This window comes from Scyliorhinus torazame, chromosome 2 (assembly GCF_047496885.1).
Source record: "Scyliorhinus torazame isolate Kashiwa2021f chromosome 2, sScyTor2.1, whole genome shotgun sequence".
Classification (NCBI taxonomy): Eukaryota; Metazoa; Chordata; class Chondrichthyes; order Carcharhiniformes; family Scyliorhinidae; genus Scyliorhinus; species Scyliorhinus torazame.
In genome coordinates this window covers 266,516,426-266,533,641 of record NC_092708.1, presented here as the reverse complement: position 1 = coordinate 266,533,641, position 17,216 = coordinate 266,516,426, and the positions used below count along the sequence as shown (strand labels likewise).

At 47.9% G+C, this 17,216-nt stretch overlaps 1 protein-coding gene across 5 annotated transcripts in view; it reads right to left on the bottom strand.

The window, feature by feature from the left end:
• The window catches only part of ino80 (INO80 complex ATPase subunit), a 415,492-nt gene that overhangs the window by 207,881 nt on the left and 190,395 nt on the right, over positions 1–17,216 (bottom strand). For all 5 annotated transcript variants that reach the window (XM_072486849.1, XM_072486876.1, XM_072486859.1 and 2 more), the window contains exons 20-21: positions 7,201–7,368; positions 503–636 (exon numbers count right to left, since the gene is read on the bottom strand). In XM_072486849.1, coding sequence (XP_072342950.1) covers positions 503–636; positions 7,201–7,368 — 302 coding nt within the window. The remainder of the gene's footprint in view (positions 1–502; positions 637–7,200; positions 7,369–17,216) is intronic.

Below are 17,216 nucleotides of genomic sequence, written 5' to 3'. Positions count from 1 at the left end.
ATGCTGTCATTCAGAAGCCTGAAATGTATGTGCTGGGTAGCTGGGGAATGGATCACATTCCATTTCAAACCTCAGGCTCCTCTCAAACTCCGATCTACCAGAGGAACATATTTTCATTGTCTAACACTCTAACATGATAAATTAATACAGAACTGGGGCAGTTTTGTTATTAAGGCCCTGCCTAATCAGAACTGTGGGGAGAATGTTAAACTCATTTCAAACAGGATAGAGCCTGCAAAGAGCAGACTTTCATCATGTTAGTCTGGTCGAAACAACAGTGCCAGTTAATTCCAAAATATTTTGTATTAAGAGGATAACAAATTGTTGGTGTGGCACGAGATGTTATGATTAAATAACTCCTGTTTCAACAACAGTCAAAGTTTGGTAGCAAACATTTGGAGATTTAATGAGAAGAACTTATTAACATGGATTTAAAAAAAAAAATAGTAACTTTTTCATGTGAAGTGCAAAGAAGATAATTGCGGATCTGTTGCTTGCTGACCTGTTGCGACAATGATTGAAGTGATTGATCTGTCCATCCCTGTAAATAAGTTTGGGAATGTTGTACGGTTTCAGAGACATATGGAAAGGTGATTTTGTCTCTTGGCGCTCAAACAGTTCTGGATGGTTACAGACCTAAAAGAGAGAAACAAATCTGAACATGAACAACACAAAAGTTAACAACTATCCAACTAGTTGATACAGAAATGCATAGATGCATGTGCATATAAGAATAAACCACTCTTTCATTGGTGCACACATGTAGAGCTCTTGCCCTTGGTCTGTTTGGATTTCTTGAGGACTTACTGGTGAAAGCACAGACCAGGATTCAGTGTCTAAGTCACTGATGGTTTACTGAGTGAACGCCCCAAACCCTGGCTTGCATTAATTCCCTAATGGATTAATGGGTAAAGGCACTGATCCCTGATCTGTGAACTAGCTCAACTCAGAAAGAGAACAAAAACTGAAATAGCCAAGATGGGTGATCTATAACCACCAGTGCCCCACGGTTCAGGTCCTGAATGTCCTTGCCTGGCACCTATTTACATCAGGAACCGATGGACTGCTAGATATCAACATCCCTGTACACAACCAAAAGCCAGATGAGAGAAATGAGGAAATAAACAGTTGTCATGTTTCACCTATTGTGAACACATTATTCTGAAGCCACAAGTACGAAAAGTTTGAAAGATTCTGTTGAGTGTCTTGTAATGAACGTAGGAATTTCAGATGTATTGTATTTGGTGCAATAAGGATTAAAAGTCTGGGTTAGTGTGAGTATGATTGCTGCAGTGCTGTTTCGAAGGTTTTGGGAGCCCGAGGTACAATTAAAGCATCATAAAAGCTTTGACTAATGGAGTTGTGTTTGGATTAAGGGGGTTCCCCAGTGAGTTAGATGCATTGTGTGCTAGCTTGGTAAGATGATGTAATTAAGGGGAGGAGCTACGGTATCAGACATTTTGTAGAAAAACAGTTAAGGGGCTGGTTTAGCACACTGGCTAAATCGCTGGCTTTTAAAGCAGACCAAGGCAGGCCAGCAGCACAGTTCAATTCCTGTACCGGCCTCCCCGAACAGGCGCCGGAATGTGGCGACTAGGGGCTTTTCACAGTAACTTGATTGAGGCCTACTTGTGACAATAAGCAATTTTCATTTCATTTTTCAATTTTCATTTCATAGTTAAGTTTTAGATTGGGATGTGAGCAAAAAGGTGAGCTGAAACAAGCGGAGAAGCAGCTTCTGAAGAAATACAGCCAGAGTTTCTGCATGGTTCTGACAGGATTCAGGTCTCTTTTTTAAAGCAGTATCAAAAGATCTTTCTTTCGCAAAGTAGAGTATCCAAAGAACATCTCTGTGCAGCAGGTATTCCTGAGTGACAACTGTATTTGAAAGTGGATTGAAAGCGGAGATGGTTTTGTTGTTTGAGTGGGAATAAAGATAACAGTTAAGGGTTATTGCGCCACTGTATTCATTAGCATTATTTAAGGGGTAATTGTAAGCTAATTTTCTTAGTGACTTAAATATATTTTAATACTGTGTTAGTAATAACGTTTGTTTTAATATAGCATAACCCAATTTTGTGTGAAATCACTCCAGGAGCGAGGTATTCTTTCCTCACAGTCTTACAAAATTAAAATCAAATATTGGGGTTTCTGTCCAGTAGCCTAGATACTGTTGGGGTCTGGTCTGGTCCAGGATCGTAATATCTATGGAGAAAAGCTGATGGTGCAGGGTGTACTCTGAATGAACATTGTTGCCCACAAAGATTATCGAGAAATACACTCGACATGCAGCATCAGCGTAACAAATAGGGAGCCAAACTGCTGCTGTCCTGTCTCTCTTCAATCTTTTTGCTTGTACTGCTTTGTTCTCCATCTCTAAATGAAAATCTGTGTGCAGTCCAGCAGAAAATGGACATGTCAATGAGGCCCTGGAGACACAATGTGGAGCTTTGTGGTGGTTCAAGACAGCACATTGGAGACTTCCAGTACCAACTAAAAGAGGTTTATCAATAGTAGGCAAAGACAAATGTATACAGGCACAAAGCAATGCTGGATGGGTCTCAGCTCTGCAGATCTGGGGTCCACGCTGCCCAGGTCCCTGCTCCCAGGGCCCCGGGATTTCTCAATTGGTCGAGGTTCATGCACTCCCACTTGCCTTTTTGGAAGCAGAAATGCTGCTCGTGATAGACAGGAATAAGGGCTCAAAGGCTAAAGTTGGAAGATCTGGAGAACGGGTCAAGGTGCCTGAATCTCAGAGTGGTGGGTTTGCCAAAGGGAGTGAAGGGCCTGAGGCTAACTGAGCATTTTGGATTCCCAAGGTGGGAAGGAATTGCGGGAGGATCTGGAGGCACTGCTGGGCCTGAAGGAGGTTCAGATAGTGTTGAGGCACATGCAGGCACCGGGGACTGGAAGGATCCCTGGCAGAATTTTATAAGAAGTTTGCAAATCAGTTGGGTCCATTGTTATTGTGCATGTTTAGGGACTCCTTGGTGCGGGGTTCCCTCCCAGAGACACTGGGGCAGGCGTCCATCTCTCTATTCCTGAAAAAGGATAAGGATCCCACAGAGCGTGGGTCACATCGCCTGATCTCACTGCTAAATGTAACTGCCAAATTATTGCAAAGGTGTTAGCATTAAGGCCTTGCCTTTCGGAGGTAGTGGGAGAAGATCAGACAGAGTTTGCAATGGGACGGAAACTGCCGTCCAATGTGAGATGGTTGGTGAATGTGGTGCTACCCCTGCGACCGGGCTGGGAGCGGATATAATTGTGTCATTGAACACGGAGAAGGCATCCAACCAAGTTAAGTGAGGGTACCTCTTTGCGGTATTGGAGAAATTTGGGTTTGGTCCTGGGTACGAGATTTTGTTTTTATCTCAGTGTCTCCTGGCTTTCCTGCCTAATCTTTTCTCCAAAGGGTTGAGCGGCTTATTTCTGGCTTTATTTGAGTGGGTAAGGTCCCGGGATTAGGAGGGGGGAGGGGGTTCCTTCAGAGGGACAGACAATTAGAGGTCTGGCGCTACCAAGCCTGCTACATTATTACTGGCGGCCAAATCGGAGGGTTGGGGTGGTACGGGGATCCGGGATCTCTATGGGTTCAGATGGCGTCTGGGTGATACAGATGGACAAGTTTGGGGGCATTGGTAACGGTGTAAATCGAAGGTACTAGGCAAACTCAGTGGTGGTGTCCACATTAAAAGATATGGAGGCAACTCTGCCAGCGTTTTACGTTGGGGGTAGCCTCAAGGCTGGCTCCCATTTGTGCTTACCACCAGTTCAGCCGGCAAGGCTGGGCGCAACATTTGGGGCATGAAAAGAGAAAGGGCTGGAGAGAGAATTAATGATTTATTCCTGGTAGGGCGGTTTGCCAGCCTGGAGGAATTGAAAGCGAAATTTGGGTTGGCAGGCTCGGACGTGTTTAGGTACCTCCAGGTATGGAGCTTTGTGAAGAGAATGTTCGCGGATTTACCAGTGGTGCAGATATCATCCTTATAGGAGAGGATTTTCTCCTGCTTGGTGTCAGATGGGGGCAGCACATCCGGCACGTACGAACGGATCGTCGGGGAAGAGTTCAGTTCGGTGGAAAGCTAAATGGGTGGAGGAGGTGGTGCCAATACTGGAGGAGGAGATATGGAGCAAGGCACTGTGGAAGATGAACACCACCTTTGATAGTGAGCGGGAGGTTGGAGCTGGTGTTGCTGAATATATAGGTCCCCAACTGGGACGATGCAGAATTTGTGAAAGTGTTGCCTAAGGCACCGTTTGATTATTTTTTGTGGGGGGACAGAATAATCGTGGTGTCAGACCAGGTGCTGCACCTGGTGGACCTCCACTTGGAACAAGGGGGTTCCCAGCAGCTGCAGTGGGTTCTAGATGTGGGGCTGTTGGCTGATAAGAGGGATCTGTGAAAGGATAGAGGTGGCTATAAGAAACAATGTGGAGCATAATAGGACGGGTGAGATCTCCTCCCCCATATTGTGGGAAGCGTTGAAGGTGGTGATCAGATAGGAGTTTCTCTCGACCCGGACTGCCCGATTTTGTTTGCCTGAATAAAAACGTTGGAAATTGTCCTCAGTAAAAGGGATTCCCTTAATGGACACAATGGTTCTGGTAGGCAGCAAATGGCAAATATCCACGGAATGCATCCACCGTAGCCACCGAGGCCATGGCTCCTGTATGGACAGCCATTTGCAATGAGTGTGAATCACGACAAGAAATTTGCCCCAAGAAATGGCCTGCATATTCTACATGCATTCTGGTCCATGTGCAATCTGACCACTCTCAGGGATGGAGATTGGCCAAAGGAGGTAACGATTGCGGAGTCTGGCAGGGAATGCATTGCCATATCACTTCCTCAGTAGCTTTATCAATTCGAGGCATCCAGATACAATTGCGAGCCAACATCCTCATCTTTGTTTGGCCCGGATGGACACCGTGTAATGCTTGCAAGAGGGGTTCCCGCACTGAGGGTGAAACAGCGACTCGAGAGCCCCAAAGAATTACTCCATCCTTGCAGGTTAGTTCATTCCCTCGGGTTAAGTCGGGCCTCAACTGTTCAGACTGTTTTTGGAGTCAACCTGTTCGTATCATCTGTTTCACCGTGTATAATAGTGGATCTCGCTGAGACCAATTCTGTAGATGTCCAGAAGAAACCGTCAAGTTCCCCGCCAAGATGATTTCTTGGGATATTTGCTGTGGCCATATAGGTGGACAGATTGGTCATGCTACCCAATTTAAGGTCGGTGGCCCTTCTCGAATATAATCAAATGTCTCCTCCCCCACAACTGTAACTGATGCCTGAGTAACGACTTCCATGTTCACGGGTCTTCCATTCACTTGCAGAATTATTTCGATTAGGGCTGTCTTAATTACTTAGACAACATTCAGATGGTAAATTTTGAGTTCCTCCTCAGAGCTCTTCTCTACTTAGTTCAGTGGTCTTGTGGATTGTTGCTGCTGTTTTGTTTTGCATTGGTGTGCTTTGCTCGCCAAAAAGCCTGGATATGTCCTCTTTGTGTACAATGGAAACACACAAACGCGCGACAACAGCAAGCATCCTGGGGTGATCTTCTCCACACCAAATACAATCGACTTCGTGATGATCCATTCTTTTCCCAGTTCGCTGAGACTTTGATTTGGTCCTGAGGACTGTGTCTGATTCTCCCTCGTGCCTGTCTTGCAGGGACTTCTCGTGACCCTATGCCCCACAACTGATTCACTTACCTGTCTGGCATGCTTTGGAGCTCAGATCCACCTTTTTCGGTACCTGCCGTCGGCTGAGCTGTCTCAATCGCTGTGTCTAAAGTGATAAGTTTCAGCCAGGAGTTTTTTCTGGATGCTGAGGTTGTTGATCTCATAAACTAGGCGGTCGTGCAACATATCGCTGAGCACTGCATTGAACACAGTGATCGGTCATTTGGCAGAGCCTGGCTACAAAGGAACAAATGGACTACCACAATTTAAAGTACCAAATTCTTTTTTTCCCAATTAAGGTACAATTTTGTGGGGCCAATCCACCTACCCTGCACATATTTAGGTTGTGGGGGTGAGACTCATGCAAACACTGGGAGAATGTGCAAACTCCACATGGACGGTGACCTGGGCCGGGAGAGATGTACTCTTCTGGGTCCCCAACAGCAGAGTTGAATTTAAACCACTGTAGGATGATCAAGGGCCTGGATTAAATGTTTCTTGACCAATGTAGATAATTAGTCAAAAATTTTCCAGTCAGAAGCCTCTGGGGATGCACATTTTTTATTGAGTTGTAGGTTTGAGGTCCACAAACTGTCAAAAGTTATCACCTTCTGCTCGTCATCCCTTGCTATCTCATTCGCTGTGAAGAAATAGCAGAGCCATTCAATGTACTAGCCTTTGCCCCCCCCGGTCGAATGATTCTAAATTTCCAAGCATTGGTATCTTACTCACTTTTTGGGTGCGACTGTTGAAGGTTTCCGATTCTCTACTGTCTATAGAGGTTTTTCCTTTCCCCATTCAAATCCTGAGCTAAAGACTAGCAATTGAACTGTTTACCTTGTCGCCAATGTAGAGGTTCGAAACAATACACTTCCAGTAGCAACTGAAAAGAGTTTATTAACAGTCGGCAAAGGCAACTACATTCGGGCACAGAGCAATGCTGGATAGGTCTGGACTCTCCCGCTCCGGGGTCCACATTGCCCGAACTCCTGCTCCCAGGGCCCTGCCCTTTCTCTCTATTGGTCAGCATTTGCACGCTCCTGCACGATTGGTTGCGAGCCAATCACATGGACCGCAAAGCCTACCCCTTAAACAGGCCACTACAAGAGCTCAGTTGCTTAATTTGCTAAGATCACTGACTTTCTCCTTGAAACAGGCGTTTCTTTTTCTTGCCCCTATTGATAAATAAGAATTTTTGCTTGCACTGTGTTGCAGGAAAATGAAGCTCTTCTACATTACTCTCAAATTTAGCCTAGCAACCCCTCCCTTAGCGTGGCCAATCCATCAACATGTGACATGCTAATTCCACCTTTCTGCCCATGATGGCATTAGTTCACACAGGTAGATTAATACAAATATGCAGTTTGGAATTTACAATGGTAAAATATGATAGGAGCTGCATGAAGATGTTAGTTTTGTTGGACAAAAACACTTTTAATATAGGTCTGATGTATGGGAGAGTGGAGGGAAGTGGAAAGCTGAAGGACATGAACAATGGAGAGCACTGACCTTGCGGAACTGCATGACAAGGTTCATGAGGCTGCTGGTGGTGTTCTGGGCCTGCTGAGTGGTTCCCATAGATGATTGGAGTAGGTCTTCAATGGAAATTTTGTTCTTCAAAGCCTGGTACAACATTTTCTGCCTACTTTTCAGCTGGCAATACATCAGGATCTCAATCTGCACAGCGAACAAAGGAGAACAGTGGTTTAGGGGACATAATTAAGAAGCACACAGGTCAAGATTAAGTGCAGCTCCCTACCTATAGCTGTCAAATATCAATGTATGCAATGAAACCAAACAGGAGAGTTTTGGTGCTCCACTCCATAGCCAACATTCAAGATGCAGTTATATGGTAAATTCTCAGAACATCCGTATTAATAAATTTAACTTTACCATTGATGTGATGAAAACAAATGCAGCAACTGTTTTTAATTTGTTCTTGGGATAGGAGCATTGTGGGCAGAAAATTGGCATTTATTGCCCGTCCCCAATTGCCCTTCAGCAGGCAATGTTGTGCCACCTACTACTGAGCAGCTTGCTGGGCCATTTCAGAGGACCATTAAGGCTTAATCATACTGCTGTAGGTCCAGTGTCACATGGAGGCCAGGACAGGTAAAGATGGCAGATTTTCTCCCCTGAAGGTCATTGTGAACCAGATGGATTTTATGATATGGAGATGCCGGAGTTGGACTGGGGTGAGCACAGTAAGAAGTCTGACAACACCAGGTTAAAGTCCAACAGGTTTGTTTCAAATCACTAGCTTTCGGAGCACTGCTCCTTCCTCAGGGCAGATGGATTTTGACAGCAATCTAGTAGAATACCTACAGTGCAGGAGAAGACCATTCAGTCCAGCGGAGCGGGCAGAGAGGGGAGCGATTTTTGGAGGGGAGAGCTGGAAGGTAAGCTGAGTTTTTGATTTTTAAATTACTTTATCGGAGCTTTATTTTTCTCAGTGCAGCAGAAAACCGGAAGTTGGCCGTGGGGAGACCTGGAAAGGTTTGTATTACCCAATAAATTTGAACGGTGAGGAAACCCGAGACACTACACGTGTAGTGTCCCCCACCACCCCTCCTCCTCTAACCTAAAAAACCTGTTGGACTTTAACCTGGTGTTGTAAAACTTCTTACTAAAAAAAAAAAGACTCAGTGCTGTGAGCAGGTAAGCTATTTACTTTATTTTCCTTCTTTTTTACTGGGAGACTAAGTAGAGGTGATGGCAGCTAGGGCAGTGGAATGTTCCTCCTGCAGAATGTTCAAGGTAAGGGAGACCACCGGTGTCCTTGCTGACTTCACCTGCGGAGATTAGGAGAGCACTAGTTATAGGGGACTCAATAGTTAGAGGTACAGACAGGTGGTTCTATGGACATGGGCGAGACTCTTGAATGGTTTGTTGCCTCCCGGGTGCCAGGGTCCATGACGTCTCGGATCGTGCCTTCAGGATCCTCAAGGGGGAGGGGGAGCAGCCAGAAGTCGTGCTGCACATCGGTACCAACGACGTAGGTAGGAAAAGGGGTGTGGATGTAATAAACGAGTTTAGGGAGTTAGGCTGGAAGATAAAAGCCAGGACAGACAGAGTTGTCATCTCTGGTTTGTTGCCGGTGCCACGTGATAGCGAGGCTAGGAATAGGGAGAGAGTGCAGTTGAACACGAGGCTGCAGGAATGTTGTCGGAGGGAGGGCTTCAGGTATTTGGATAATTGGAGCGCATTCTGGGGAAGGTGGGACCTGTACAAGCAGGACGGGTTACATCTGAATCAGAGGGGCACCAATATCCTGGGAGGAAGGTTTCTAGTGCTCTTCGGGAGGATTTAAACTAATTTGGCAGGGGAATGGGAACTGGATTTGTAGTCCAGCAACTAAGGTAGCCAATGTTCAGGACGTCAAAGCGTGTAGTGAGGCAGTGGGGAAGGTAACACTGACAAAGGAGAGTACTTGCAGGCACGGAGATGGGTTGAAGTGTGTATACTTCTACGCAAGAAGCATCAGGAATAAGGTGGGTGAACTTAAGGCATGGATCAGTACTTGGGACTTCGATGTTGTGGCCATCATGGAAACTTGGATAGAAGAGGGGCAGAAATGGTTGTTGGAGGTTCCTGGTTCTAGATTTTTCAATAAGATTAGGGAGGGTGGTAAAAGAGGTGGGGGGTGGCATTGTTAATCAGACATAGTATAACAGCTGCAGAAAGGCAGTTCGAGGAGGATCTGCCTACTGAGGTAGTATGGGTTGAAGTCAGAAATAGGAAAGGAGCAGTCATCTTTTTGTGAGTTTTCTATAGGCCCCCCAATAGCAGCAGAGATGTGGAGGAACAGATTGGGAAACAGATTTTGGAAAGGTGCAGAAGTCACAGGATAGTAGTCATGTGTGACTTCAAAGAACAAAAACAAAGAAAAGTACAGCACAAGAACAGGCCCTTCGGCCCTTCAAGCCTGCGCCGGCCATGCTGCCTGTCTAAACTAAAATCTTCAACACTTCCGGGGTCCGTATCCCTCTATTCCCATCCTATTCATGTATTTGTCAAGATGCCCCTTAAACGTCACTATCGTCCCTGCATCCACCACACCTCCGGCAGCGAGTTCCAGGCACCCACTTCCCTCTGTATCGAAAACTTGGCCAGCACATCTCCTCTAAACCTTGCCCCTCGCACCTTAAACCTATGCCTCCTAGTAATTGACCCCTCTACCCTGGAAAAAGTCTCCGACTATCCACTCTTTTTTTTTTAAATAATATTTTATTGAAAATTTTTGGTCAACCAACACAGTACATTGTGCATCATTTACACAACATTGTAACAATACAGATAATAATGACCTTTTTTAAATTTAAACAAAAACAACAACAAATAAATAAATATTAAATAACAAAAAATAAAAACTAGCCCTAATTGGCAACTGCCTTGTCTCAGGCCACCCCCGCCCCCCCCCCCCCCCCCCCAAGTCCTGGGCCGCTGCTGCTGCCTTCTTTGTTCCCCCTATCTATCTTTCCGCAAGATATTCGACGAACGGTTGCCACCGCCTAGTATACCCTTGAGCCGACCCCCTTAGGACGAACTTAATCCGCTCTAACTTTATGAACCCCGCCATATCATTTATCCAGGTCTCCACCCCCGGGGGCTTGGCTTCTTTCCACATTAGCAATATTCTGCGCCGGGCTACTAGGGACGCAAAGGCCAAAACATCGGCCTCTTTCGCCTCCTGCACTCCCGGCTCTTGTGCAACCCCAAATATAGCCAACCCCCAGCTTGGTTCGACCCGGACTCCTACTACTTTCGAAAGCACCTTTGTCACCCCCATCCAAAACCCCTGTAGTGCCGGGCATGACCAAAACATATGGGTATGATTCGCTGGGCTTCTCGAGCACCTCGCACACCTATCCTCCACCCCAAAAAATTTACTGAGCCGTGTTCCAGTCATATGTGCCCTGTGTAATACCTTAAACTGAATCAGGCTTAGCCTGGCACACGAGGACGACGAGTTTACCCTGTTTAGGGCATCTGCCCACATCCCCTCCTCAATCTCCTCCCCTAGCTCTTCTTCCCATTTCCCTTTTAGTTCGTCCATCATAGTCTCCCCTTCGTCTCTCATTTCCCTATATATATCCGACACCTTACCGTCCCCCACCCATTTCTTTGAGATGACTCTGTCCTGCACCTCTTGTGTCGGGAGCTGCGGGAATTCCCTCACCTGCTGCCTCGCAAAAGCCATCAATTGCATGTACCTGAATGTATTCCCTTGGGGCAACCCATATTTCTCGGTCAGCGCTCCCAGACTCGCAAACTTCCCATCCACAAATAGATCTTTCAATTGCGTTATACCTGCTCTTTGCCACATTCCATATCCCCCATCCATTCCCCCCGGGGCAAACCTATGGTTGTTTCTTATCGGGGACCCCCCCAGTGCTCCGGTCTTTCCCCTATGTCGTCTCCACTGTCCCCAAATCTTCAGTGTAGCTACCACCACCGGACTCGTGGTATAGTTCCTTGGTGAGAACGGCAATGGGGCTGTCACCATAGCCTGCAGGCTGGTCCCCCTACAGGACGCCCTCTCTAATCTCTTCCACGCCGCTCCTTCCTCCTCTCCCATCCACTTACTCACCATTGAAATATTAGCGGCCCAATAATACTCACTTAGGCTCGGTAGTGCCAGCCCCCCCCTATCCCTACTACGCTGTAAGAATCCCTTCCTCACTCTCGGAGTCTTCACGGCCCAAACAAAACCCATGATACTCTTTTCTATCCTTTTGAAAAAAGCCTTCGTGATCACCACCGGGAGACACTGAAACACAAAAAGGAATCTCGGGAGGACCACCATCTTAACTGCCTGCACCCTCCCTGCCATTGACAATGCTACCATATCCCATCTCTTGAAATCTTCCTCCATCTGTTCCACCAACCGCGTCAAATTTAGCCTGTGCAATGTGCCCCAATTCTTAGCTATCTGGATCCCCAGGTAACGAAAGTCTCTTGTTACCTTCCTCAACGGTAGGTCTTCTATTTCTCTACTCTGCTCCCCTGGATGCACCACAAACAGCTCACTCTTTCCCATGTTCAATTTATACCCTGAAAAATCCCCAAACTCCCCAAGTATCCGCATTATTTCTGGCATCCCCTCCGCTGGATCCGCCACATATAGTAGCAGATCATCCGCATATAAAGATACCCGGTGTTCTTCTCCTCCCCTAAGTATTCCCCTCCATCCCTTGGAACCTCTCAGCGCTATCGCCAGGGGCTCAATCGCCAGTGCAAACAGTAATGGGGACAGAGGACATCCCTGCCTTGTCCCTCTATGGAGCCGAAAATATGCCGATCCCCGTCCATTCGTGACCACACTCGCCACTGGGGCCCTATACAACAGCTGCACCCATCTAACATACCCCTCTCCGAACCCAAATCTCCTCAACACCTCCCACAGATAATCCCACTCCACTCTATCAAATGCTTTCTCGGCATCCATCGCCACTACTATCTCCGTTTCACCCTCTGGTGGGGCCATCATCATTACCCCTAACAACCTCCGTATGTTCGTGTTCAGCTGTCTCCCCTTCACAAACCCAGTTTGGTCCTCATGAACCACCCCCGGGACACATTCCTCTATTCTCATTGCCATTACCTTGGCCAAGACCTTGGCATCTACATTGAGGAGGGAGATTGGTCTGTAGGACCCGCATTGTAGCGGATCCTTTTCCTTCTTTAAAAGAAGCGATATCGTTGCTTCTGACATAGTCGGGGGCAGTTGTCCCCTTTCCTTTGCCTCGTTAAAGGTCCTCGTCAGTAGCGGGGCGAGCAAGTCCAAATATTTTCTGTAAAATTCAACTGGGAATCCGTCCGGTCCCGGGGCCTTTCCCGTCTGCATGTTCCTAATTCCTTTCACCACTTCTTCTACCGTGATCTGTGCTCCCAATCCCATCCTTTCCTGCTCTTCCACCGCGGGAATTTCCAGCCGATCCAAAAACTCCATCATTCTCTCCCTCCCATCCGGGGGTTGAGCTTCATACAATTTTTTATAAAATGTCTTAAACACTTCATTCACTCTCTCCGCTCCCCGCTCCGTCTCTCCATCTTCGTCTCTCACCCCCCCTATTTCCCTCGCTGCTCCCCTTTTCCTCAATTGGTGTGCCAGCAATCTGCTCGCCTTCTCTCCATATTCATACCGTACACCCTGCGCCTTCCTCCATTGTGCCTCTGCAGTGCCTGTGGTCAGCAAGTCAAATTCCACATGCAGCCTTTGCCTTTCCCTATACAGTCCCTCCTCCGGTGCTTCCGCATACTGTCTGTCCACCCTCAAAAGTTCTTGCAACAACCGCTCCCGTTCCTTACTCTCCTGCTTCCCTTTATGTGTCCTTATTGATATCAGCCCCCCCCTAACCACCGCCTTCAACGCCTCCCAGACCACTCCCACCTGAACCTCCCCATTGTCATTGAGTTCCAAGTACTTTTCAATGCATCCCCTCACCCTTAAGCACACCCCCTCATCCGCCATTAGTCCCATATCCATTCTCCAGGGTGGACGCCCTCTTGTTTCCTCCCCTATCTCCAAGTCTACCCAGTGTGGGGCATGATCCGAAATGGCTATAGCCGTATATTCCGTTCCCCTCACCCTCGGGATCAATGCCCTACCCAACACAAAAAAGTCTATGTGTGAATAGACTTTATGGACATAGGAGAAAAACGAGAACTCCTTACTCCTAGGTCTACTGAATCTCCACGGGTCCACCCCTCCCATCTGCTCCATAAAATCCTTAAGCACCTTGGCTGCTGCCGGCCTCCTACCAGTCCTGGACTTCGACCTATCCAGCCTTGGTTCCAACACCGTGTTAAAGTCTCCCCCCATTATCAGCTTTCCGGTCTCTAGGTCTGGGATGCGTCCTAGCATTCGCCTCATAAAATTGGCATCGTCCCAATTCGGGGCATACACGTTTACCAACACCACCATCTCTCCCTGTAATTTGCCACTCACCATCACGTATCTGCCCCCGTTATCCGCCACTATAGTCTTTGCCTCGAACATTACCCGCTTCCCCACTAATATAGCCACCCCCCTGTTTTTCGCATCCAGCCCCGAATGGAACACCTGCCCTACCCATCCTTTGCGCAACCTAACCTGATCTATCAGTTTCAGGTGCGTTTCCTGTAACATGACCACATCTGCTTTAAGTTTCTTAAGGTGTGCGAGTACTCGTGCCCTCTTTATCGGCCCGTTAAGCCCCCTCACGTTCCACGTGATCAGCCGAGTTGGGGGGCTTCCCACCCCCCCCCCTTGCCGGTTAGCCATCATCTTTTTCCAGCTTCTCGCCCAGTTCCCACGCGGCTGTATTTCTCCCAGACGGTGCCCCCCCGCCCATCCTTTCCCGCACCCACTCCCCCCTTTCCCCAGCAGCAGCAACCCAGTAATTCCCCCCTCCCCCCCCCCCGCTAGACCCCCCGCTAGCGTAATTACTCCCCCCATGTTGCTCCCAGAAGTCAGCAAACTCTGGCTGACCTCGGCTTCCCCCCGTGATCACGGCTCGCCCCGTGCGGCGCCCCCTCCTTCCTGCTTCTCTATTCCCGCCATAATTATCATAGCGCGGGAACCAAGCCCGCGCCTCTCCCTCGGCCCCGCCTCCCATGGCCAACGCCCCATCTCCTCTCCCTCCCCACCTCCCCCCATCACCACCTGTGGGAGAAAGAAAAGTTACCATACCGCAGGATTAATCATACAATCCCTCTTCGCCCCCCCCCCCACACTCGTCCCACCACTTTGTCCAAACGTTCATTTTCGTAGTCCAATCATTCCAATTTTTCTTCTACAATAAAAGTCCACGCTTCATCCGCCGTCTCAAAGTAGTGGTGCCCCCCTTGATATGTGACCCACAGTCTTGCCGGTTACAGCATTCCAAACTTTATCTTTTTTTTGTGAAGTACCGCTTTGGCCCGATTAAAGCTCGCCCTCCTTCTCGCCACCTCCGCACTCCAATCTTGATAGACGCGGATCACCGCATTCTCCCATTTACTACACCGAGTTTTCTTCGCCCATCTAAGGACCATTTCTCTATCCTTAAAACGGAGAAATCTCACCACTATGGCTCTGGGAGCTTCTCCTGCTCTCGGTCCTCGCACCATAACTCGGTATGCTCCCTCCACCTCCAACGGACCCGTCGGGGCCTCCACTCCCATTAACAAGTGCAGCATCGTGCTCACATATGCCCCGACGTCCGCCCCTCCACACCTTCAGGAAGGCCAAGAATCCTCAAGTTGTTCCTCCTTGCGTTATTTTCCAGTGCCTCCAACCTCTCCACAGATCGTTTCTGGTGTGCCTCCTGTATCTCCGACTTCACCACCAGGCCCTGTATGTCGTTTTCATTCTCTGCTGCTTTCGCCTTCACGACCCGAAGCTCCTGCTCCTGGGTCTTTTGTTCCTCTTTCAGCCCTTCAATCGCCTGTAATATCGGGGCCAACAACTCTTTCTTCATTTCCTTTTTTATCTCCTCCACGCAGCGTTTCAAAAACTCTTGTTGTTCAGGGCCCCATATGAAACTGCCACCTTCCGACGCCATCTTGGTTTCTGCTTGCCTTCCTTGCCGTTGTTCCAAAGGATCCGCTGCAATCCGGCCACTTTCCTCTCCTTTTTCCATCCGTGTCCAGGGGGAACACCCTTCTGGTTTACCGCACGGTGTTTTCAGCCGTTAAAATTGCCGTTGGGGCTCCTATCAAGAGCCCAAAAGTCCGTTTCACAGGGAGCTGCCGAAACGTGCGACTCAGCTGGTCATCGCCGCACCCGGAAGTCCTGACTATCCACTCTGTCTATGCCCCTCATAATTTTGTAGACCTCTATCAGGTCGCCCCTCAACCTTCTTCATTCCAGTGAGAACAAACCAATTTTATTCAACCTCTCCTCATAGCTAATGCCCTCCATACCAGGCAACATCCTGGTAAATCACTTCTGCACCCTCTCTAAAGCCTCCACATCCTTCTGGTAGTGTGGCGACCAGAATTGAACACGATACTCCAAGTGTGGCCTAACTAAGGTTCTATACAGCTGCAACATGACTTGCCAATTCTTATACTCAATGCCCCATCCAATGAAGGCAATCCTATGCCTTCTTGACTACCTTCTCCACCTGTGTTGCCCCTTTCAGTGACCTGTGGATCTGTACACCAAGAGCTCTCTGACCGCCAATACTCTTGAGGGTTCTACCATTCACTGTATATTCCCTACCTGCACTAGACCTTCCAAAATGCATCAACTCATATTTGTCCGAATTAAGCTCCATCTGACATCTCGCCGCCCAAGTCTCCAAACGATCTAAATCCTGCTGTATCCTCTGACAGTCCTCATCGCTATCCGCAATTCCACCAACCTTTGTGTCGTCCACAAACTTACTAATCAGACCAGTTAAATTTTCCTCCAAATCATTTATATATACTACGAACAGCAAAGGTCCCAGCACTGATCCCTGTGGAACACTACTAGTCACAGCCCTCCAATCAGAAAAGCACCCTTCCATTGCTACTCTATGCCTTCTATGACCTAGCCAGTTCTGTATCCATCTTGCCAGCTCACCTCTGATCCCGTGTGACTAAACCTTTTGTACCAGTCTGCCATGAGGGACCTTGTCAAAGGCCTTACTGAAGTCCATATAGACAGCATCCACTGCCCTACCTGCATCAATCATCTTTGTGACCGCCTCGAAAATCTCTATCAAGTTAGTGAGACACGATCTCCCCTTCACAAAACCGTGCTGCCTCGCGCTAATACGACCCCTTGCTTCCAAATGGGAGTAGATCCTGTCTCGAAGAATTCTCTCCAGTAATTTCCCTACCACTGACGTAAGGCTCACCGGCCTGTAGTTCCCTGGATTATCCTTGCTACCCTTCTTAAACAAAGGAACAACATTGGCTATTCTCCAGTCCTCCGGGACATCATCTGAAGACAGTGAGGATCCAAAGATTTATGTCAAGGCCTCAGCAATTTCCTCTCTTGCCTCCTTCAGTATTCTGGGGTAGATCCCATCAGGCCCTGGGAACTTATCCACCGTAATATTTTTCAAGACGCCCAACACCTCGTCTTTTTGGATCTCAATGTGACCCAGGCTATCTACACACCCTTCGCCAGGCTCAACATCCACCATTCCTTCTCTTTGGTGAATACTGATGCAAAGTATTCATTTAGTACCTCGCCCATTTCCTCTGGCTCAACACATAGATTCCCTTGCCTATCCTTCAGTGAGCCAACCCTTTCCCTGGCTGCCCTCTTGTTTTTTATGTACGTGTAAAAAGCCTTGGGATTTTCCTTAACCCCATTTGCCAATGACTTTTCGTGACCCCTTTTAGCTCTCATGATTCCTTGCTTAAGTTCCTTCCTACTTTCCTTATATTCCACACAGGCTTGGTCTGTTCCCAGCCTTCAACTTCCCAAATATTGAGTGGAAACTCTTTAGATCAAATAGTTTGGATGGGGTGGTGTTTGTGCAGTGTGTCCAGGAAGCTTTTCTAACACAGTATGTAGATTGTCCGACCAGAGGGGAGGCCATATTGGATTTGGTACTTGGTAA